This window comes from Cryptotermes secundus, unplaced genomic scaffold (assembly GCF_002891405.2).
Source record: "Cryptotermes secundus unplaced genomic scaffold, Csec_1.0 scaffold136, whole genome shotgun sequence".
Classification (NCBI taxonomy): domain Eukaryota; kingdom Metazoa; phylum Arthropoda; class Insecta; order Blattodea; family Kalotermitidae; genus Cryptotermes; species Cryptotermes secundus.
Genome location: NW_019718618.1, coordinates 140847 through 166395, shown reverse-complemented (window position 1 = coordinate 166395; position 25549 = coordinate 140847). Strand labels below are relative to the sequence as shown.

At 45.9% G+C, this 25549-nt stretch overlaps 1 protein-coding gene across 5 annotated transcripts in view; it reads left to right on the top strand.

The window, feature by feature from the left end:
* LOC111861588 (liprin-beta-1) overlaps positions 1-25549 on the top strand; it is a 129081-nt gene that overhangs the window by 37769 nt on the left and 65763 nt on the right. For 2 of the 5 annotated variants that reach the window (XM_033750492.1, XM_033750490.1), the window contains exon 1: positions 22793-24365. The exons of the other annotated variants lie outside the window; for them this stretch is intronic. In XM_033750492.1, coding sequence (XP_033606383.1) covers positions 23076-24365 — 1290 coding nt within the window. In that variant the 5' untranslated portion in view covers positions 22793-23075. Of the gene's footprint in view, positions 1-22792; positions 24366-25549 lie in introns of those variants that run through there. 5 annotated transcript variants of the gene reach the window in all.

The following is a 25549-nucleotide window of genomic DNA, read 5'->3' as shown; positions in this document are numbered from 1 at the left end:
TTTCACTGTACAGTACACAGTACACTGTACAGACGAGCAACACGCCATGTCCTCACACGAGTTGCACCGAGATAGAGCTATATATGGCGATATATTATACTCAGGGCTTGAGGTGGGGCGGGATGCGGCGGGATGGCATCCCGGTTCTTTTCTAAATGGCTTGAAAGCATCCCGTTACTTCTTTGACAGTAAATACAATGTACAATACCTTTTTTGTTGTTGTTAAATGTTTCGTGGTTGTACAGGCTACTCCCCTGCGTCGTCTAACTAAATTTTGCTTTCGTGTGGTACTGTTTGAAGCACCCGAGAATGCACAGTCCCATATCACATTTCTCGCACTTCGTCTGAACACGTTTCCTCTTTCCACGTGCAGAACCATCCCGGTTCTATTTTCATTCAATCTCAACCACTGATTATACTAGGTAAGGGGCACGCGGTAGCGTAGTTGGCCTCGGCACTATGCTACAAGCCGGTAGGTCGCGGGTTCCTTGTGGTCTCTTTCCTTCTGGCTTTCCCACCAATATCCTATACGCATTCCTCGTCTCCCCCATTCGTGCTACATGACCTGCCCACCTCATACTCCTTGACTTGATCATTCTAATTATACTTGGAGAAGAGTACAAGTTATGAAACTCCTCATTATGGAGTTTTCTCCAACCTACTTTAATGTCAGAGACCAAGTTTCACACCCATACAGAACCACGGGCAAAATTATAGTTTTGTATATTCCAATTTTTATGTTTTCGGACAACAGACGAGAAGACAAAAGGTTCTGGACTGAATGGTAGCAAGCATTACCCGAGTTCAATCGCCTCTTAATTTCCTCCTGAATTTGGTTTTGATTTGTTATCGTTCCCAAATATGTGAAGTGTGCCACATTTTCAAAACATCTGTTTCGTATCTTTATATCACGATTTTGCCCTGCATTTTGGTGACGAGACAGCAACATATACTTAGTTTTCTCTGTGTTAACTTCTAGACCAACCTCTTTACTTGCTTCAATTAAAGTTTGTGTGTTTCTCTTTATGATATCTGCATTATCACCCAGTAGATTCACGTCATCGGCGTAGACCAACAGCTGATGTGTCCTGTTTAATTTCAGTCCCACCTGGTTTCCCTGGACCTTCCTAATTGCATATTCTAAGGCGAAGTTGAAAAGGAGTGGCGATAAAGCATATTCTTGTTTTAGACCATTCTGGATAGAAAATTTATCAGACAAATGTTTAGCTACACGGACTTTACTATACTTTTCGTTTAAACACATTTTAATCAACTTAATTAGTTTCATGGGTATCCCAAACTCTACCAGAATATTGTACAATACTTCCCTCGTAACTGAATCATAGGCTTAAAAATATTTTTTTATCCATGAAAGCAAACATAAGGAGAATATTTTAGGGAGTAACGTGATCTGTTTCAAGTCATATATCGGTCTCGGAATTTGTTCCATATTTTACCATAGAGCGATCCGTCTTGTTTTGTTGTAATGTTTACTACGCTAATCGCACCACTGTTTTAGTCAAAACGCCTTTCATCAGTGGAGTGTAGTTTATCGTGGTGTGTGTCGTTGGACCAACTTGGCATATTTTTAGTAAACACTAAACTGTTGCCATAATTAAAACTATTTGTACGATAATTGCATTGTTTCATGAACTGTCAGATTAACAATGGTAGGTTTTTAATTAGCCGATCGCTGTGGCCGCGCGATCTAAGGCATGAATCGTTTCTGCCCGCTCGAACACTGGGATCGCGGGTTCGAATCCCACTCGAGGCATGGATGTCTGTGTGCGTTTATTCAATGTTTTTGTGTTCTGTGTGTAGATAGCGGCGTTACGACGGGCTGATCACCCGTCAAAGGGGTCCTACCGACTGTGTATAGATTAGGATACTGAAAAGCGGCCAAGGTTCAAAGTGCTCCAGAACCAAAGACAGAGATTTTTAATTCGGAGTGAACATATAGTGGTATATATACCACCGTGCTTTAATGATTTAAAATCACATAATAATCTAGCATCTGTTACCGATTTCAGGCTCATAGAACTTAATATGACAGATTCTGTTAAGCACAGTCTGGAAAAGGACTATTCTCAGAATAACGACAAAAACTGGAGTGTGCTTATTTTAGCATGTGACTGCATGAGGAAGGCATGTGCTCTGGATATGTAAGTCATTCACTTCACAGACTGGTTTAATTTAAGTTGACGTTATAATGACATCAGTTTTAACAAGTGGGCAGTGTGTCTGACGTTCTCTTCATGTCCCTAAGCAGTCAGAGGCCATGTTGCTCCGTCTGGAAGTGAGTGCTATGCTTATATCAGTGTTTCTCGTGTTAAAGTAGTTATTTGGGTGACCTATGCGAACTCCATGTTAAAATAAATTATCAGTGAATGTCAGACCACGGTGGGTGAATGTTTAGTTAATTTTCAATCAGAAGTTGCCATATAACGCTTAAAGTAAAACGTTACATTGCAAAACAAGAGAAGACCTGATAAATATTTCTGATTGGCCAGGTTTGTGTGTGGTTTACTTAACTGAGAATGTCTAGAATATATAGTGTTTGGTGGCAGGGTGAATGGTGCATTGGAAAGGATTTGGAAAAAGGTGGTCGTGGTCTAATCTAGGTACTGTCTTGACGATTACGTCGGAGAATAGAACAAAACCACGAAAGACCCGAGATAACCGGTGCTCCGGCAGTGATTCGAACCAAACACCTACCGTATACAGGTCTGGAGCATTACTTTAACAGTAGGGGTTCTCAAATTTTATGATACCTGAACCCCGCAAAGTAAAACATAAATTCACCGCGACGACTCCATCTCAGTCACGAAAAGTGCAGATCTGCACACTGTTGCAGGTCCCTATCAGGCTGTACGGTGGCAGCAGGAACCTAAATAGCTTTACAGTCTCTCTGCAGCTACAGTAAGCTATAAAATGTTCCTGTACAGTCACGAAAAGTGCAGTTCTGCACACTGTTGCAGGGACCTATCAGGCTGTACGGTGACAGTAGGAACCTAAATAGCTTTACAGCCTCTGTACACCTACAGTTTTTTATCCGTTTCTCTTATACCCTCATACGGGTGTTAAGGTTTTCTTTTATTCTCTAATCATTTCACAACGGCAGGACTCCTTGGACGAGTGATTGGCCCAGCGCAAGGCCGCTACCTACACACAGGACAACACAAACACAGAGAAACGCATACACACACCAAACATTCATGCCCTGAGTGGGATTTGAGCCCACGATCCCGGCTTCCGAGCGAGCGAAGTCAGTTCATACCTTAGACCGCTCGGCTACCTTGACCGGCTTACACCTACACTAAGCTATAAACTTTACCTGTACGCTCACAAGAACTTTCGCGAAATGCTTGGCGGGCTGCAGACATTGTTTTTCGAAATCTATATTAATTCTTAGCAACTTATCTGTGCTTACATGCAGCTACATTGTGATTCCCTGGAACTCTGTGAGTCCCTGGATAGTGGGGCCCAAAGTTTTGAGACACCACACGGAGCACGCACCAACTCCGTTGATTCGCTGTGTGGTGAAGGTAATCTGCCATTGAACTCAAATAATGACACGCCGAGAGCACCAGTGTTGCGCGTAATGAGCTCTGGGTTCATACAACAGTAAACCACAGTTGTGGGTATTGTTAAAGTTGACAGCAAGTCTCCCCCCCCCCCACTGCCACATTCTGTTGAATCTGCCTGGGATATACACAAATAGGTCATGGAGCACCCTCGCCCTACATATCGCTTCTGGCCCTGCTGGCAACTGTTGTGTACGCATACTCTTTGTCGGGCTCGTTTGGTGTGGGTTCGAATCGGGCCTGCGTTTAGAATCGCGCGAATACAAGTTTCGCTTCGTACTGTGAAATTTTCGTGTGTGTTAAATAAGTGTGTGCAATGTGGATTGGATTCAGCTGGATCAAAATAGGTACCAATAGCTAGATCTCTTGAAAACGGTAATAACTTTGGGATTCATTAAAGAAGATCGATAAATTCTTAACCAGTTAATGATCGATAATTCGCTTCTGAAGGGGTGTGGTTTACAGTGCTGTCAGTTTACATATACAAGGGGGTCCAAAAAATGTACTCACTCTTTGATAGACAATATCTTTGGAACAAAATGACATGTGGTTACAATTCTTGCGCGGAGAGAGAGAGAGAGTGACCACCATCAGCGGCTAAACAGCGTCGATGCAGCCGAACTGTTGAGCGAACTACGGCTGTCAGTGTGTCCGGTGTGATGGCTGCACACGACGCTTCGATGGTTTGTCGTAGCGCGTTCAGTGTAGCTGGCTTTTGTCGATAAACTCCATCCTTCAAGGTTCCCCATAGGTAGAAGTCGAGAGGTGTTAGGTCTGGAGACCGTGGTGGGTACTCAATAGCACCTCTTCGACCTATCCATCGTCCAGATAGTCTCACCCAAGTACGCCCCGACAACTCGATGGTAGTGAGGTGAAGCACCCTCTTGTTGTAGGTAAAATCTCTCGTCTCCAAGCAGCTCTAGAATGGCAGGGAAAATCGATGTCTGCAGTATATCGAGATACACCTGACCAGCTGGACTTGTTACTATCCGTGGTCGCCCAGATCTTTGCTTATGCACATCATGAACAGTAGCGTCGGCTTCAAATTTATCCCGAATACGGGCAGTTGTTCGACGTGTTGGTGGCTGAGTTCCAAACTCATTCTGCCATTGTCGTTGTACCTCTTTAATGTTTTCGTACTTCCAGTCCCACTTCAATACAGCCTTGCGTTGCTCAAAGAACAACCTTTCAGCCATGTTGCTGCTCTCTTCAACTCGCAGCGCGCACGCGGCACGACACTCACCTGACTGATATGACCTTCGCCATCTGTTGAGAAAACATTACACTACACTACCGCGCAAGAATTGTATCTACATGTCTTTTTGTTCCAAAGATATTGACTGTCAAAGAGTGAGTACATTTTTTTTTGCCCCCCCCCCCCTATATATACGCCATGATATGTGGTAAGCAGGTCACTCCTTCGTCCGGTAATGGCATAGACCGTTGCCTCATCAGTAAAAAACTACAAGATTTAATTTTCAACGTGGTTGCGGTATTCATATTCATAATGGCTCTACAGCCCTTTGTTGGGCCGTGGCCTCTTCTTCAGTTTCGTAATATTTTTTTTACACAGACGGTAGGACTCCTTGGACGAGTGATCAGCCCGTCGCGAGGCCGCTACCTACACACAACACTAACATAGAATAAACGCACACAAACATCCATGCCTTGAGTGGGATTCGAACTCACGATCCCAGTGTCCGATCGAGCGAAGACAGTTCATGCCCTAGACCGCGTGGCCACTGTGATCGGCGGTATTCGTATATGCCGGTGGGAAATTCAGACATACTTGCACGGGACTTTTCTTCCGTAAGGTTGCCAACTCAAGGCACGGCGTACTGTGGTTCGTAGAGTAGACGGACTTTGCGGGGGAGGCCAGACATGTGAACCGCATATGATAATATTCAGACGGTGAACTTCCGTGTTTCGTAAAATGTCAGGATTTTATGGAGTGGCGGGGTTTGTGAACACTTAATGGTGGTAACTACAAGTAACTATTGCCCTATCGCTAATTTTCACTCTCTTCATATCACTGCATCACGCATTATATCTTCTCAGTTGGCTATATCTTTACCGGTTATCGCCTGATAACGGCTTCCAACGCTGTAGCTTCAGTATTCACGTCCTTACTGGCCGGCGACTGTCTCACAACCAACTAAACTCTAAGACTTGTCCAGCTTATAACACCTCTGCCAACCGTTCTTGTATTGTTGCGTCACATAGCTGTTGCACGGGCCGTGTAGAGAACACCGCTTCTCATTTACTCCATTGGTGTATGTTAGGAATCTGTTGCTTCCATTACCTAGCAACGGTCGTTCTTTATAGTGTCATCAGTTAACAACGGGTCTACATACTACAATACTGTCACGTGTCCGTGGCTTCCTTACAGTCACTCTTAATACAATCAGTTATAGCGCTATCGCCAATCTACCTACTTCACAAATCATTAGGACACGCTGTCCGTTTCCTGGCAACGAATTTATCACAGGAACTCTCACTTCAAATAACTATGAAGTCTTCTTACCACGTCTTGCTCAACCACCTTGGACCGCCGACTTTCCAAAACTTGACCTAATTCTGCAGTGCCAGTTCTCTAATCTCATCTAGCTGTGTCTGAGTCTGGGTCTTATGTTACGACAGACGGTCAGTCGGCCAGTCTCTCTTGGAACAAAGCACCCATCTGGGGCTTACCACCAGATTTTTATTATTGTCAGACAGCTCCAGGTTTGTTTATGTAGGCACTCTCGACGAGAGAACGGGTCTGTCGTTTACAATTGTTGATGGCCCTCGCGAGCGCAGTCATTCTCGGGTACGAGTCCAGTGGCACTCGCGACCTTATTTTACTTTCTCAGATTCGAGACTTCCCTTTCGTCGCCTTCTACGACTCTCAGGGTCACGGTGGAGGTATCCGACCCCGCCTCCACAGGGGTACTGTATCATTTAGCTGCAGACTCTCGTTATATAGCCGCAGCACGGACCACATAGAAAACACCAGTTAGGGATGGGTGTTTACAGCTCCGTTGCCTAGCAGTGGGCATGGCGCGGACCACATAGAAGACGCCTCTTCAGTTGTGCTACCTAGCAACTAGGTGTAACATGGTCCACAGAGAACACATCTATTGTTTGCGTGTTCGCTGGAATGTGTATACTCAGTCGTTGCCTAACAATGGTCATATTTGTCACAGTACTAAGGTTTTCTTAACTAGCTGAGGAACTATTTAACTTCTCAAAAAGGACAGTGTTCCATTTAGTGAGGCAGCCCCTTACATTGTCTGCATATTTCCCATAATCCTCTGCCATGTTTGATACTCCATGTAACTCTGTTATTTGTTTCGCTGTGCGTAAGATCTCGTAATACAAACGCGGCATTTTGCCCGAGGAATCCGATATCGTTCCAATTTATTACATCGCTCGCTTTTATTTGCTTTGAGTAGCGAGCGGCTGCCTCAAGTAAGCATACCGTAAATTCTTGTTCACTTAAGTGTTCCCGTGTCTGAAACTTTCTGGATTGTGACTGCGCGCTCTTTAATATAAATGCTTCTTATGGGTCTTTGAAAACACCCATTTCTTCGGTCACAACTGTTTTACATAAACTTCGGTTTTATTTTACTCTGAATAGTACCGCAATGTGTCAGACGAACCCGGGGCAGCTCAGGCAGTATAGTGACGGGTTGGACGACCGGAGTTCGACTCCTGCCATGCGCAAGATATTCTTTTCTCCTTCACAGCTTCCAGACCGCCCCTGAGGCCCACCTAGCCTCCTATACTTTTGGTGCCCTGGCGATATATCCACACCTTCATACATCTTCATATACTAAGCACAGAGACAACTTTACCTTTCCTCCGTGGCCTTTAGTCCACAAGCGAACTATACAGACCGAGCGACCGCCGCATGTCGGCGAAGTTAGTGCGGATAGAGGGTGTCGCGTGGTCAGCGCAACGGATTCCCACGGCCGATAATCTCGGTTTTCTAGACCGGAGCCGCTACTTTTCCATTCAAGTAGCTCCTCAATTATCCACAACTTTAGCTTTACCTCCACCCAAATCGCTATGCCGGAGATCTCGTTCAACAAGTAACTTCCCTTCCGTAAGGATACGTACCCGAGGTAGGTAGAGTACGCCGCCAAGCAAGGTTCAAACATCAAGCTGTCACATCCCAGAAGGTACTGTACAGTCAACGTTGATCTGTTAGATTTCTTGTTTGTTTGGAACTGAAAAAAATACGAGTGAGAAATAATTGTAGCTGTCTGTCCGAAAGTTAATACTATTCTCCAATACCCAGTTTCTGACGGACATGTCTGAGACTTGAAAGCTTAGATCGAGTGCCAGAAGTTCTCTTCTGTTTTTTTCGTAAGTACGCGGGACTCTCACACGTCATCTCTGTTTGATTCAGAATTGCTTTTCTCCAACATGTTTACTCGTGCAGATGTCACGTGATATTTAAGGGCGTTTTTTTTTTTGGGGGGGGGGGGGTATCACGTAACTCCAGCACGCTGCTGCTTCTCCGAACGCCGCAATTTGCTGTCTCTGTCACTGGTTTACTGTTCAGTATCTAGGCATTCATTGGGAATCTCATTCAAGACGTATCTTTTGTTAATGAGAACTTCTGTTTCTGCTCTGAAGCCCAGATCTGTGAAATGCCGTCCATGAAATTCTGATGGTAGATCAGCGATGAATCTTACAAGATTTGAAAGGCTACGGTTGTAGACTAATCGAGGTACTAACCCAGAATTTGCCCGGAAGGCCTGAGAAAAGCCACAGCTCAGGCGGTTAGTCGTCGGCTTCCCACCGCCGCGGCGCGGGTCCGAGCCCAGATCCGGTCATGTGGGATTTTTGGTGCACAAAGTGGCACTGGGGCAGGTTCTCTCCGCGTACTGAGGTTTCCCCTGCCAATTCTCATTCTATCGACTGCTCCACACGCATCATCTATCATCCGAGGCTCGTAGAATACGCCAATTAGTGGCCGACGTACCAAGTTGACTCAATCTCGCACACCCCTCAACCCCAAAGAAACAAAAAACAAACTCCGTGGCTCTAGTCCACAAGCGAACTATACCGACCGAGTGACCGCCGTTTTTCGGCGAACTTTTGCGGATAGAGGGTATCGCGTGGTCGGCGCAACGGATCCCCACGACCGTTAATCTCGGGTTTCTAGACCGGAGCCGCTGTTTTCTTAAAATAGCTCCTAAGTTATCCTCACGAGGCTGAGTGGACCCCGTTCCAGACCCACTACTTCTCAGAAAATCTGGTAGCGCCGGGAATGGAACACAGACCTCTGGATCTGTAGCCAGGAACCACAGAGGCCCCAATGAAACAAATAAATAAAGCCGCAGAAAGTGACAGCCGATGGCCCGCCCGATATTCGAACCCAGCATTTGCGGGTAGATTTTTTCTTGTATTGGCCTAATTCGTATATTGGCGATCATATTGGCCGTGCGGTCTGATGCATGAAATGTCTTCGCCCGCTCGTCCACTGGGATCGTGGGTTCGAATCCCACTCGAAGCATTGTTGTATGTTTGTGTTAGGTAGCGGCCTTACGACGGGCTGATCCCCTCCCAAAATACTGACCTGTCCTCCTGGGACACTGTGCAATTGATGACGTAGGAAGCTGTGTACTATACGTGCTTAATTAAGTATGACTCCATGAAGGCATGTGGGAGTGGAGGTATGGCTCCACCGCACTTCCACCTCTGTACCAGATGGAGGAGAGTGGTCAGTCTCTGGAGGAAGAGCCCCCGGTTGTCAAGGAGACTGAGTGGGCCCCAGAACCTGTCTGGACGCTGTGGAGTAGAGAAAAATGTCTTTACCCTGCCGGGAATCGAACCCCAGCCATTCAGCCCATAGCTTATCGCTGTCCCGGCTCCTCCATATTAATGAACGTATCTGAATATAAAGGGGGCGTAGCGTAGCTGGTTGAAGCATTATGCTACAAGCCGGAAGGTCGCGGTATCGAATACCGATGAGGTAAACACAGAGAATGCATGGCAATATCATGACACAAAGATGGGCAACAGATGTTTTGAAATATTTGTGGACAACAGTAACAAGTCAGAATTTGATTCAGGAGGAAATTAAGAGGAGATTGAACTCGGGTAATGCTTGCTACCATTCAGTCCAGACCCTTTTGTCTTCTCGTCTGCTGTCTAAGAACATAGCAATTAGAATATACAAAACTATAATTTTGCCTGTGTTTCTCTGTATGGGTGTGAAACTTGGTCTCTGACCTTAAGGGAGGAACATAGACTGAGTGTTTGAGAACAGGGTACTCAGGAGAATATTTGGGCGAAAGAGGGGTGAAGTGACAGGAGGTTGGAGAAAACTGCATAATGAAGAGCTTCATAATTTGTACTCTTCTCCAAGTATAATTAGAATGATCAAGTCAAGGAGGATGAGATGGGCAGGGCATGTAGCACGAATGGGGCCGAACCGGAATGCATATATGATAGTGGTAGAGGGCCAGAATGAAAAACTACTAGGAAGAACAAGACGTGGATGGGTGGATAATATTAAAATGGATCTTAGATAGGATGTGATGGTATGGATTGGATTGATCTGGCTCAGGATAGGGACCAGTGGAGGGCTCTTGTGAACACGGTAATGAACCTTCGGGTTCCATAAAATGCTGGGAAGTTCCTGAGTAGCTGCAGAATTGGCTTCGCAAGAAGGGCTCGGTTCCATGAAGTTTGTTAATCATCTGAATATGTCTGCGTGCCGTAGTTTCTGCACTCTGAGAGGGCCCTAGTGCCATTACCAGGCTGATTTGGTAAACTGCTTCGTTAATTGTAATTTAATATAACGAGCACTGTGCGGGCGAATGAAATTACAGTTCATGTTGGCGCACTTCTGTCATGGCGTCTGAAGTTTAGGCGCTGTGTTGCTTTCTCGTCACATTCGCAAGGTTCGATCCAACCAGTGGACCTATACACGGAAGATGCTGCGTATGATACGTGGTAATTAAATTGAATTTGTTAGCTGGAAAATGGAAGAAATCCATGTTTTAAAATATTCTCTTTTCCAGCGGATTCAGTTATAATTTAAATTTCCCATTAGGCGTGGGTGTCGTAGCGCCCAAAATTCAATTAAGCGTGATTTGATTGTCTTCACCGTTTATTGGCTACTGGACATATAAGATCATAAAACAGTTTAAATCCGTCCCTTTGGAGGCGATCTGCCCCAGTTGGAGCTCTGTCTTGCGGGATGTAACACCGTGTAAGCTCTACGCCATGAAGGCGTATGGGAGAGTGGACGTATAGATCCACATTTTCTTGACCTCGGAACTAGCTGGAAGTGAGTGGTCAGCTTCACGCCCCGGCAGCTTTACCCCCGGTACCCATTGGATAGGAGGTTGTATAACTTCGTGTTGTTCGTGTAAGTCAACTGACTTTTCGGAGGAACATGTCGCCATTATTTTCAAGGGTCGAAGAATAAGCCAAGCAGTGGGGAACTTACTACAAGCTCCATGCTGGTTGTCTATTTGACTTTTTTTTTTTGACACTGAAGGTAAAGGCAAAATGGTCCATCAAAACGTCAGTTGACATTCAACGGATTATACTGCATTATACGCGATAGTTTAGTTGGTTGTGGTACTATGCTACAGGCCGGAAGATCACTAGTTCGATTCCCGATGAGGTCATTGGATTTTTCTGTCGATCTAATACTTCCAGCCGCACTATTTCCCAGGGGTCAACTCAGCCACTAACAGAAATGAGTACCAGGGATCTCCCTGGTGGGTAAAGGGCGGCCGGCGCGTAAGGCTGACAACCTAACCGCCATCTGTGAGCCGATTGTCTAGAAAATGTGGGAGCCTCGACGTCACACAACCCTATGGGCCTCCACGGCCTGTTACAGGCATAGCTTTATCTTTTTTAAATAAGCTGCCGTGTACAAATTAGGTATATACATGTTCGGTGGGTCCCTGTCACCACGGCATGGCAGGAAAGCTGCGAATATATTGAATAAGCAGTAGCGGACAGCCGACAGGGGTGGTCCTTCAGCTTGGGGGGTTGGGCGTGGGGCTAACAACTCCTCGCCTTAAAGAATAAGCATCTTACGAAAATGTACACAAAACCTCGGACCTGGACGAATCCTTTGGATAAGTATGCATATTAATTTACGTTTTTGTATAGAAATGCTGAACTTTCGGTGGAGTTTGTAAAGATTTATATGCGGACATGGAATATCTGTTTGTGTTTGATTCTAAAGCGTTGTTGATCACCATGTGTGAGCATCATCACGGTGATTGTACTGGTGTGAATTCACGCGTGTGATTAAGTACACCAACAGCTGACGCTTGGAGCGAGTTTGTTGACGCTGTGACGCGGTTTGTGCGTTGATTGTTCGTTTTAGTTTTTTGTTTTCCGTTGCTTCTTTGTCATTATGTGCCCTCCTGGACCTAATTACTTTCCATAGCTTGAGAGAATCACGTGATCCGTGTCACTCTTCACTCATCGGTGTCCCATTCTCGTGGAATGCATATAGGGTATTGGTGGGAAAGCCAGAAAGAAAGAGACAACTGGGAAGACCAAGGCGTAGGTGGGTGGACAGTATTAAAATGGATTGGATTGATCTGGCTCGGAATAGGGACCAGTGGAGGGCTCTTTTGAAAGCCAGAAAGAGAGAACTGGGAAGACCAAGGCGTAGGTGGGTGGACAATATTAAAATGGATCTGAGGTGGGATGGTATGGATTGGATTGATCTGGCTCATGATAGGGACCTGTGGAGGGCTCTTGTGAACAAGGTAATGAACCTTCAGGTTCCATAAAATGCTGGGAAATTCTTGAGTAGCTGCAGAATTGGCGGCTCCATGAGTGAGTGAGTGAGTGAGTGAGTAAGTAAGTAAGTACAGTGTGTCTGGTAAAACATACTTTACGAAATATGTCCTGTAAAACTTTTAGCTATGTACGGCAGTGTTAGTTATATGTCATATTTTCGTAACTTATGCAGATTTACGTGTTGAAATTTATTATTTTGGCTTTGACGTGCTGTTGGGTTTCATAGAAGTCCTGAATGTATTGGCACTGAAATGCCAAACCTCAATTAATGTTTAGGGTAATGGCGTATTTAATTTCTGCCTCAATTTCATAGTTACTGCCTAATATATGGCTTCAGTTTAAATGAAAATCAACTTTCGCGGTCGTTCGAATCAGTTGTCGCCTCAGTTTTCTCATATGTGTAACACAGAGACTTTTTTTGAGATCGTAAAATGCTATTTCCGAGCTTTAATGCTGTGTTCAGTTTGAGTTTCCTTTGTTCGAACACGAACTGAAACGCTTGAATTCATTTCGGGGGGGGGGGGCAAATTTTATACGGCTTCCCAAAACCGCTTAATTGTATTGCGGAACATGAAGATAAGTCTTTGCGTGCCCCGATGCTTCTCGTTGCTTTCATCATGGATATATTTTTTCGCTAATATTTAACGCGATAAGCAACTCCATGGAACAGAGTCCTTTAAATATTCAGTTATTCTCCTGAATGTGTGTTGTGTTTGTGATATTGAATTCCGTCGCAAGCTCGCCTGAAATTGAATCATTGAATTGCATTGGTGTAATGTGGCACGGCACCCCGTCAGTAAAGCTAGCGAGGAATTGAAATGGGGGGAAAACACATTTTCAGAAACAGTTTAATGCTTCTCCATAAGTGGGGGGGGGGGGGCGGACTGCCGCTGGGAAACTTGCCAAGATGCTGTTTGGGTTCCAAACGCTTTCCCTCTAGTCACACAGCACTGCGCTGTAATTAGGATTTGAAGCAACCCAGTTTCAAGTGTGACAAGTTTATATTTGGGTATATATAGACTACACATGGAACAAGTGGCTTTAGTATGATTCATTTCTTATTTAACGAGGTCGCTCCTTTCTTTATGCTCTGAGCTTATTAAACTAGTGTTAGTTTATTTCATAAATTATGTAGCGACGCGTAGTCAGTACGGCGGCACACATCGTGTAACTTAGAACAGTTTATCTCAAGTGTGGCTGCATGCAGTCTTCATTTTTCATGAACCGCCAGGCAAATGCCGGAAAAGTGCCTGCATTAGACTAAAGTCTTTTCAGTTCCCAACTCTTTCCAATTCGTCAGGAGCCAGTACAGCTCAGTCGATATACTGACTAGACTACAGACTGGCAGGGGCAAGATATGCATCTCTGTAATGTCCAGACCGATTCTGGAGAGCACTGAGCCTCATATGGAATGAGTACCGGGACCACTCCTCGGGGAGTAAAGCGGTAGGGGCTTGAAGCTGACCACTCACCTCCATGTAGTGTCGAAAGTTTAAGAATAATGGAGCTGTCCATTCTCTACACGTCTTCATGGCGTGGTACTTCATTAATTGATGCCCAGAGATAAATTTACCGTTTACGTTCCAGTTCATCAGTGACCATACAAATGGACTCAGTGTGGTCGAGATGAAGTAAACAAACTCCGTGGTTTTAGTCCGCAAGCGAACTATACCGACCGAGCGACCGCCGCTTGTCGGCGAAGTTAGTGCCAAATTTGCGGATAGAGGGTGTCGCATGGTCAGCGCAACGGATCTCCAAGGCCTTTAATTTCGGGTTTCTAGACCGGAGCCGTTATTTCCTTGAAATAGCTCTTCAGTTATCCTCACGAGGCTGAGTGGACCCTGTTCTAGACCCACTACTTTTCAGAAAATCTGGTAGCGCCGGGAATGGAACCCGGATCTCTGGATCTGTAGCCAGCAATTCTGACCACTAGGCCACATAGAGAGGTCGAGATAAAGTAGCGTCGTTAAATAGCGCTCAGAAAGGAAACAGTGCAGGTTTGCAACAGGAAGAGTTGTCCCTGTGCTATGGGGGATGGAGGTACAGCTTCACCATTCTTGACCTCAGCACTAGATGGAGATGAGTGATCAGCTTCACGCTTCTGCCGGTTTACTCTCGGGGAAAGAGCCCCGCTGTAATCATTTGATAGGAGGCTGGGTGGGCCTCAGAGACGCTATATAGAAAGTCTTGTACTGCTGGGAATCGAACGCAGGTCGTCCAACCCCATGAACTCGATGAAATTTCATCGTGTTTATTGAACCGTGTATTGACTGATGCTGGAACAGTTTCCAGAGGCAGGACCATCAGCGTCTCGGCTTCAAATCGGTCTCATTATTGATCATCAGAGAGGAACTCAAGTACAGTGCCTTCCTGTAATTGCAAGAAGAAACCAGCCTTCTTCTTTCCCCAGACACGGTCTTTATTCGTGATTACAATCGCACGAGGTAATTAAGGATGTCGGATGGAAGGTTTGTTGTCTCTCGAGCTGCACATCCTGTGTTATTCCCCGAAATGGGATATGATTTTATTTCCTGGAATCATTGCCCGTGTTTTCACTTTTTCTATTGTTTTTTCCTTTAGTGGGGTGGGACTAAGTCCCTTGTACTGCGGCCACTTCTGGCCTATTGTACCAGCCCAAGATGATAGGTGAGGGTGATTGTGGAGCAATTGGTGGAACGAAGATTGGCAGGGGAAACCGAAGTACTCAGAGAAAACCTGCCCCAACGCCACTTTGTCCACCACAAATCGCACTTGACCAGACCCGGGATCGGGAAGCCAGCGGCTAACCGCTTGAGCTATGGCGCGGCCTTTTCTTTTGGTTACTTAACGACACTGGATAGCCGTCCTACGCAATGTCGAATTTTAAGATGATTAATGATTCATTAATAATTAATCATGAAAGGAAAAAGAATTTGGATGGGCGTGATCGTGGTCTAATCGAGGCACCATCCGTAAACGTTTTCTGTAGGGGCTGAGTAGAATCATGATACTCGTGAATTAGAATATCCAGTGTTCCGGCCGAGAATCGAGTCGAGCACTTCCCGAATTCAGTGCTGGAGCTTTGCAGCTGGACAGACTTGTTCGGTGTGTTAACTTGTCAGTCAGTCTGTAGCTCGTTCGGATACTGCGCATTTAATCTAACTGTTATTGAGCAGCTTAACTCAGTGTTAGGCGTCTGGTATGGGCAGGATAAACCCGGTTTATAAGCCAGACCGTTAATTCCATCACTCCGAGCAACATGGAGACAGCCTCTGTGGTCTACTGGTCAGTGTTTCTGGCTACAGATCCAGAGGTCCCGGGTTCGATTCTGAAAAGTAGTGATTCTGGAACGGTGTCCACTCAGCCTCGTGAGCATACCTGAGGATCTACTTGAATGGAAAAGTAGTGGCTCCGGTCTAGAAAACCGAGATTAACGGCCATGGGGATCCGTTGCACTGACCAGACGACACCCTCTCTCCGTTAAAGTTGGCACTAACTTCGCCGACAAGCGGCGGTCGCTCGGTCGGTATAGTTCGCATGCGGACTAAAGCCACGGAGTATTTTTACGAACAATATTTTGTTCATGCATTAATGTTTGGTTTGTGTCTTCATGCTACAAGGTGATACAACAGTCACTGTGAGTGAGGCCACGATTAATGAACAGTATCTCAGTGTGAACTTAATTGTAGTTACAAATGTTGGAAATGTTCCCCACGTGCTTGTAGATAAGTAGTTCACCTTTGTGGCAAATACACGTACCAACTCAGCCTGGGAGATTTAGTAATATTAGTGTTGTCTTCCTTCAGACGGTAGAGTCTGGGGGGATTGTCTTTGTCGACTAAAGCTACTGATATTACTACTACTACTACTATTCGATTTCCGATAAGGTCATTGGACTTTTCTGTTGACCTAACCTTCCTTCCGCACTATGACCCTGGGGTCGACTCAGCCTTTAGCAGAAATGAGTACCAAGAATCTTCCTGGGAGTAAAGGGCGATCGGCGCGTAAGGCTAACAACCTCACCGCCATCTGTGAGCCGATTGTCTAGAGAAAATACGGGAGCCTCGACGTTTCACAACCCTATGGGCCTCCACGGCCTGTTACAGGGATAGCTTGGCGCGTAAGACTGACAACCTTACCGCCATCTGTTAGTCGACTGTCTAGAAAATGTGGGAGCCTCAACATCTCACAACCATATGGGCCTCCACGGCCTGTTACAGGGATAACTTTCTTTACTACATAATTGTTTTTATACTTAAGTAAGCTTCGTACCACGAACACGTGTAGGTATTTTTTCCCCCCTTGGCACTACAGCCCCAGTGGGCCTAGGCCTACCTCCATGAACTTCTACGTTCACTTCGGTTTTTCTAGATCTTACACATTCGGTAGGCTCCTTGGGCGGGTGATCAGCTCGTCGCAGGGCCTCTACCTGTACACAAACACAGAAAAACTCACACACACAAACTAAACATCCATGACCTGAGTGGGATTCGAACCCACGATCCCGGTTTCCAAGCGAGCGAAGACAGTTCATGCCTTAGACCGCTCGGCTACCGTGACCGGCACGTGTAGGTATAGTATTCTTAACTTCGGTAGTATTGGAGATAAAGTGTTGTTATCTTCACCCCGCGGCCGCCTTACACCCCCTACCCTTTGGATAGGTGAGTTGAATGTTTTATTTCACGATGATATCAGTAGCAAGGAGTGATTGATGGATTTTAAGTAATTTGGAAGGCTGTGCCTGTGACCAAATTGAGGTGTTATCCTGGGACGAGGCAGATCACGAGAAGTCTCGGGATTGTGGGTATCTTGGCCCCCTAGCCGAGATCTGAACCAAGGATCACTTCAAAGCCAATCGGTGACTCTGTTGGGTCTGTTTATGGGACAGCATCCGCGCTCAATATACAGAACTCTCCGCACAAATTAGGTAGGAAGCATTTCATTGGATCTACGGCAGCCCGGCGTGTGTTCCCTTCACCCGCGCGTCCTGTTGCAGGCCTGTAGGCCTGTAGGCCTGAAGCATGCACGGAACCCGAGTTCCGCGGATTCTTTGTAGGGCGACAACTCAAAGGCTTGAGAAGAAGTATGCTTCGACCTGCTTGTAATTTTACCCCTTTCAGGACAAAAGCGTATGTATCCTGTAGCGTTCGTGAATGCCTTTTTAGGTCCTACCATGGGTAGTATTTAGAGTAGATACTGACCACTTGTACACACCACTCGGAACTACACGTAATTACAGCACAATTCACAGATAACTAAAGCACTCGCGAAGCCTTTTTCCAGCCTGTTGTATCTTCAGCTGTTCCTTGGCAACGGCTTCTAACAGTGGAGATTCTTCGGCTTCCAGCGCTCAGGTCCTCTTGTCGCAGGCTCCTGTGCAGAATTCTTGTCAACTGTCAACCCTCAACTGACTCATTGCTGTCTTAGTTATCTTCAGCTGACTCAGTTATTAACTCAGTTGACCTGGGGTCCTCGTTATACAGCCTCGAGGCGGACCCAACAGAAAACACCGTTTCCAACAATACTTTCGTTGTTGGGCGTTGTCGCGGTAACGTGTTTACCGACCCGTTGCCTAGCAGTAAACGTCTGCTATTATTCCATTATTCCGACCTTCGGGCGCCATCTCACAGTATTAAGCTGGAGCTTAGAAAGATAGGATGGGATGGTGTGGACTGGATTGATCTGTCTCAGGATAGGGACCAGTGGAGGGCTCGTGCGAACACGGTAATGAACCTTGGGGTTTCATTAAATGTTGGGAAATTCTTGAATAACTGAACGACTGTTGGCTTCTGAAGAAGGTCTTGGCTCCATGGAGTTAGTGCCCCGCTGGTGACTAGGACAGAGCAATATAAAGTCTAAAGCTTTACCGCTACGCGAACCCTCTGCAAGTCTGCGTCACATCCTGTCAGTAGAATGGACAGGAAGTGGTGCGCGCGTTTGTCTGACACACATTCATACACACCGTGATCCAGGTTTCTGGGACAGAACTATTTTGATCTGCATTCTCACTTCTACTCACTAATGAGTCATGGTTCTAAAAATAATAACCGCAAAGTTTTTCGAAATGAACTGATTCCCCGAGTCCCTCCTTCACACAGTTCATGTCTCGAATGCACTTGTGCTTTGTTTTCACTTAGTCGTTGAGCTACAGTCACAGGCCTGTATGTCTTATTTGTACTTTAACGGCGCTGTCTGTAACGCGGTAGCGTAGTTGGTTGATGCACTGTGCTACAAGCCGGAAAGTCGCGGCTTTGATTCCCCATGAGGTCATTCGATTCTTCAATTGACGTAATCCTAGCCGCACTAAGACCCTGGGGTCGACTCAGCCTCTAACAGAAATGAGTACCAGGAATCTTCCGGGGGGTAAAGGCCGGCCAGTGCGTAAGGCTGACAACCTCACCGCTATCAAAGGGCGGCCGCACACCAACTGCGTCAAGACAAGCATCAAGACATGAGACAAAAGACGCAGTCTTGCTTCATTCGTGAATCGTCAGCATGAAGCTGACGTCAGCATCACGACTGAGACCGGTGTGCGACATTTTTCATAATCTCATTCGTTTCAACTGTGCTCCTTTCTTTGCGTCATGTTACAGACATCGTGTCTTGACTGTTACATGTCTTGACGCATGTCGGTGTGCGGCCTAACTAAGAGTCGATTGTCTAGAAAATGCGGGAGCCTCGACTCTTACAACCCTATGGGCCTTCACGGCCTGTTACAGGGATAGCTTGACGCATAAGGCTGACAACCTCACCGCCATCTGTGAGCCGCCTGTATAGAAAATATTGGAGCCTCGACGTCTCACAACCGTATGGGCCTCCACGGCCTGTTACAAGGATAGCTTTTTATGTGTAACTCTTTGCAGTGGACTCGGTTCCTCCGGGAAGATTCCAGGACAGTACCTCAAATGACGTCACCGCCACTTCCTTCGTCATTCTTAGCGTTATGTGGTTTCGGATCATAGTAAGTGGGTCTTAGATCTTAGAGAGATAGGATGGGATGATGTGGATTGGATTGATCTGGCTCAGGATAGGGACACGTAGAGGGCCCTTGTGAACACGGAAATGAACCATCGGGTTCCATAACATGCTGCGAAATGTTGAGCAACTGCAGAATTGGCGGCTCTTCAAGAAGGGCTCAGCTCCATAAGTAAGTAAGTAAGTGAATAACGAAATGATAAGGACGTGGAAGAAAGGAATCATGCCTGGGCCGAGGCACTATTCCGGTATTTTCCTGGTGTGGCTGTGTAAAACCACGCTAAACCTCGGGCAGGGTACCCGGTATCTCGGCCGAGAATTGAAACAGCCACCTCTGAAATACACGTCGGAAGCATTGCCGCTTAGGGCTGCGTGCTCGTTAAATTAATAATATCCAGTGCACAGAAAATACGTGTTTCAAGAAGTTGTTCTGAATAAACATTTTTTATGAAGATGACAACAGCAGACTACAGAGACTGTTGTTGGCAGAGCCACCTGCCGGTAGAATTAGTACTAACTGCTGTCTCAGCGCACTGTTTTGCCCCTAATGTCACGCAGCACCATTACGGTTTCATTATATTTAAAAACAAAGTAATGGGGAATCACACACTTTAGGCTTTCGCGGTAGTTATGTTTATTGTTGAGAATGTTGATTCGTCCCTTGGGTATTTGCACCTTTGGATGTGGGAAGTGTTTCCGACGTTTCGAAGGCACATGCCGCTTCCATCTTCAGGGTCGAAGTGGGTAAGGTCCAGCAGAGTCACGGAGGAAGATGTGCTTGTGCCCATCCGGGAATTATGTTGGCTGTGGTCTTCGGCGTGATACCGTGTAGTCTTGTGAATGTTTACCGACATTTGGAGTGGAGCCGAGATGTATTGCCTCCATCTTCAGTGATAGAATAGGATTTTCAAAAATTGCAACTTCAATGCCATGACTCTTCTAATGTTTATCGCAAAATTCCGAGTTAGTTTTGCGTATAAGCGAAGTTATCCCTGTGCCTAATTAAGCACTATGCCATGAAGACATGGGGGAGTTCAAGTATAGCTCCACCTTTCTTAAGCGCTGCACAAGATGGAGGTGAGTGGTCAGCTTCACGCTCCTGTCGCTTTATCTCCCGGGAAACAGTTTGCGTAGGAGTTTCAATTTATATTAAGCCCCATAATCACAACAGTTTATCAATTACTGCTACCGGACTTTAAAACATATAATAAATGATTGAATGTGTGATCTTTTCTCTATTTTTGGTGATGAATGACCGTTCATGAAGTAATTATGAATGTTCTCGTTGTGATAGTGTATTTCAGAGCACGCAGGAGCTTTACGTGACGTCGCGTCATGTGATTGATTACCGTTTTGAACCTCGATTTTCTCATATAACCTTGAGTTGTTTTTTTCTTGTGGGGCTTGAAAACAGTATAAACCGTATAATATTAATGAAAGATTTTAAAATACGACCCACTTCTTCATTTTGGACCCTTTCCTCTACCCTAACACAATTGGTACGCAAGAGAATGTGACATATTTAGTCGCTTTTCGTACATAAACTTAATAGGAATGCGTGAAGGTTCTCAGCGCCTTAACGCCGGTTTCTTTCGTGGCTTATTTTTGTAGGTCTGAGGCTTATGGACTCGTCTCTGTGGTCTAGCGATGAGAGTTCCTGGCTACGGATCCAGAGGTCCAGGGTTCGATTCCCGGCACTACCAGATTTTCTGAGAAGTACTGGGTCTGGAATGGGGTCCAGTCAGCCTATGAGGATAATTGAGGAGCTATTTCAAGGAAATAGCGGCTCCGGTCTAGAAAATCGAGATTAACAGCCGTGGGGATTCGTTGCGCTGACCACGTGACACCCTCTATCCGCTAAAGTTGGCACTAACTTCGTCGACAAGCTGCGGTCGGTATAGTTCGCTTGCGGACTAAAGCCACGGAGTTCTGAAGCTTATGAGATCTTGCTCTCTCTGTGTCCCCTTTGTCGTTACTAGGCAACGGGCCGTGTCCCCCCTTAATTTTTTCGTTTTTTGTGTAGCCCATGTCTCAAAGGAAAGACGATTAGTTTTACACAGAAGTTATTGTTATTATTAGACATATCCTTTTACTCTTCGATTTCTTTCCGTTCTCCATCCTGTGTTCCTTCACTATCTGCCACTTCCTCTACTTTTTAATTCTTTTCCCCTATTATTCCTTTCCTCCTTTGTCTGTGTTCCCATTCTGTTCTTCTGCTCCGGTTCTTCCTTCCCAGTATCTGAAGTCCTCTGACGCTTGGTTTTGCCTCCAGGGTCTGAAATGGCCGATACCTGTCAAGGTCAGGTCTGTACGGTGATTGAGTAATGGGAGAATCTGTGTTATGTCGTTACCGACCGTTCAGACAACTCATTGATCTGGAGTCGGTGAATATGTGACATTTAAGCGTGTGAACACCTGCGGTATGTTGTCTGGATTTACCTGCTAACATCGACCGGCCGTCCTGCTTGTAGCTGTCGGTGTATCCTGCCTTTTCTCCTCACGTATGAGGGATGTGGTCTGATAAGCCGTGCATTGTTTCATTCCATGGTTGTGTTGCTTTTTTGGGAGGGGGGATATTAACATACCGTCACTATTTTAGTGACCATATGCGGGTTTTGGATTGATGACCGGATTTATGGGACTTTTGGTACAGCTCGTGACTACACTTTACATTTTACTATGACACACACACACACACACACACACACACTAGTGTTCACAGTCACGTTTTCACTGCCGTTGCTTGGTAGCGGCTTCAAACGGTGGACGTTCCTGTGGGTTACTGCACCGTCCTCGGCCTCAACTACCAGCTTCTAACAGCAACAGCTGACAGTAGCTCAACTCCAGCGGTTATCCTGATTTCTAATTTGTCCTGCTTATAACAGCTCGGCACGGACCTCGTGGAAAACACTGTTCCGGTGTTGCAGTGCAACTCTTGCTTAGCGATAGCATGACATGTTCCATTGTTGCATACGGAGCCATCTATGCCTTGTTCTTTGTCATGCGATGTCTTCACTTCAGAGTGTTCGGCCAAATTTTTGCTTGAATTTCGTGGTTCCATGCTTGCCACGTCATGAAATAATGTTCGTTCTTGGGAAGAAACTGAACAGTTCCTTATTTATAGCGCATTATATGTAGGGGCCGTAGCACTTTGCTTGAAACTTAGTTCTTTGTGTAGCAATTGGGATTTTTTGTACTCTTTGTCGGACCTTATACAGTTTTTCACATTTTTTTTTTTATCTGTGGCAACACTGGGACCGTAAAACAGGCTCCGATCACTCTGTATATTGTCCTGCCCAGTTCGTAAGTCCATAACATTGTACCTGACTGAACCCTGCGACGTGTATGTATGTTCACGATTACAGGATTATGTAAATTTCATAATGCGGTTTTAGAAAAGGGAATGCAAACACTCTACAGTTTTGGGTGCCATAGTTTTTAATAATTCTCTTCTGTGTATACTTATTCAGCTCGCTAGGTATTTGCTACACAGCAACAAGTTAGATAACATGGATTTTGTGTGTGAGGATCTGAAACGAAGAAGAGATAGTTTGGAATAGGACACGTAATACCTGACTCTGCATCTGTCATTCGTGCTTCTTGAAATCAGCGATTGGTAAACAAACAGTTCTTTGCAGTATTACCAAAAAATAATGTGCATATCCAGGCAACTCTAGACCTGTTGTGTAATTACACTACAGAAGAAAGTTAATTTGGTGCCATCAAAGAAACATTAAGTAGTGTAGTGCTGTGGAGTCTCTTACAATGGATTTAGATGACGAAGAAGAGGAAGAAGTGACATTCCTCTTAAGATTGCGTCCTACTCCATCTCCTCCTGCGTCGCGACGCCGGAAATCAAGTATCGGTAGTACTCGACCAATGTCCGGTAGTGGATGGGATGTTGTGGTAGAGAGGCAAGGGAACACCCCTCCACCTCATCGCAGGGCAAGTGTGGAGTCTCGACCAACTTCTGGAAGTTCATGGGACGTCACATCACAGTCTCCAGTTGTCCCAGGTGCACAACCTCAGCGCAGGACAAGTGTGGATTCCCGACCAACTTCTGGCACTTCTTGGGACCTCATGTCACAGCCTCCCGTTGTCCCCAGTGCACCACCTCAGTGTAAGACAAATGTGAAATGCCGACCAACCTCTGGGACTGCATGGGACACCACATCAAACACTTCAGCTTCTCAGAGCTCACCACCTTCAGCTGAAGTGCCTTGTCCTTGGGTGTGCCCAATACCACAGCATGCATGGACAGCTCCATATGGCCCACTCTTCTCAAACGTCAGTTGGACTCAGCCGTTTCCTGCACCTTCCCAGCGTGGACTGAATTATCGCCATTTTGGCCCATCAACCGTTGTGCCGCAGACATTTTCCCTTCAGGAAGATTACAAACATCATTTCGAAGCACCAGACATGTTCTTCCACCCCCTCTCAGTTGATAACAGCATCTGTCAACATCCAGATAACCTTCCACTTCATCCTCAGCCACACAATCCCACACATACATACCAGCACCACTCGAATGTATCGAAGGACTTGCCTCAGCGATTGACTTCAGCTGAAATGGGGATTGGCCCGACAGGAAACTTAGCACATAAGATATCCTGCGACGTAGAAAGCGCGAATTCTTGTGAAACTGAAAGAAATTTGGCGTCCTTTAAGTCTGTGAGCTTGAGCCATGGAAGTTTACCTGCGATAAGTAATCAGAACATGCCCAGTGATAACTTATCCACTCTTAATGAAGGATTTGTGGCTGTCAAAAATAGAATTCGATCTGGTACGCTGAAGGAACCTAGTATAAACCAAAAAGTTTCGGTGAATTGTCAGAACAGTAATTTCGCGAACAGTTTTCGCCGTTATTCTGTACCATCTGCCACTTTCGCGCGTGCTTCGAACATGGACCAAGTGCAGCGTTGTGAGGTGGCAGAAGAGTCACGTCAGGATACGTCTAACTGTCCACCCGCTCTTCCACCACGGCCACCAAAACCAGCGCGCTTTCACAGGGGCGACCGCCAGCGTTCACAGCAGATACAAGAGGCAACAACTTTGGTTCGTAGACATAATTATCTTACTCTATTAATCGCTTGCTTGTTGAGGCTGCATTTCTGTGGGAACGTGCCAGAGTTGGAGTAATAATATAGCACTGACGGTTGTTGGGATTCCCACGAGAATAATGGACAATGCTCTCTCTGCATGTTTTACTTCGTGTGGAATTCCAAATGTTAAGTTCGTAATGCATGGAGAAGCATGGATAATTGTAATTTAAGCGGCATGTTCAAATGCGAGGATGTATTGTTCCCTCAGCCAGCATAGCGACTGGAGCTGAACGGCCGAAGAGACGGAGTTCGGGGCCCCGTAGGGGCAAGATTTTTCTCTTCTTCACATCGTCAGAACCTTTTCCGGGCCCACGCAGTCACCTATCCAATGGGTACCGGGGACTGTTACCCCGGGAGTAAAGCGGCCGGGGCGTGAAGCCTACCATTCACAAATAGTGCCGATGTTAAGAATACATTGATCTACGCAGCCACTCCCAAATACAATGTCATGGCATAGTGCTTAACTAGTTAAGCACAGGAGCAACTTTACTTCACCCCCTGTTCGGATGATCTTTTTCCGGTTCAAGCAGGGGAAAGGAGGTGTAGTTACCCAGGCTTTTCTATCAGGCATGCGAAAATGGGGATTCTGTACTGTTAACTTCAAAAACATTTGTCCAGTGTCTCGTGTGATGATGAACTGGGTAATGTATTTAATTTATTCAGTTCTGTCCTTATATACATATGTGTGTACATATATACGTATATGTATTGAAGGAGCCGGTATAGCGACTGGCTACGGGTCGGAGTTCGAGTCCCGGTAAAGTGAAAAAATGTATCTTCTCCACACCGGCTTTGGGGTCCACCTAATCTCCTATCCAATGGGTACAGGGGGTAAAGGGGCCGGGGCGTGAAGCTGACCACTCACCTCCAACTAGTGCTGAGGACAAGAAAATGTGGATCTGTACATCCACTCTCCATACGCCTTCAGGGCGTAGTGCTTAATTAGTTAAGCACAGGGACATCTTTACCTTTACTTACATATATACATGATGTATATGTTATCGCCCTCATAAAGAAACGTCAAGATGCACAGACGAGCAACACGCCATGTCCTCACACGAGTTGCACCGACATAGAGCTGTTTCACTGTACACTGTACAGTCGACCGTACAGACGAGCACTCACACGAGTTGCACC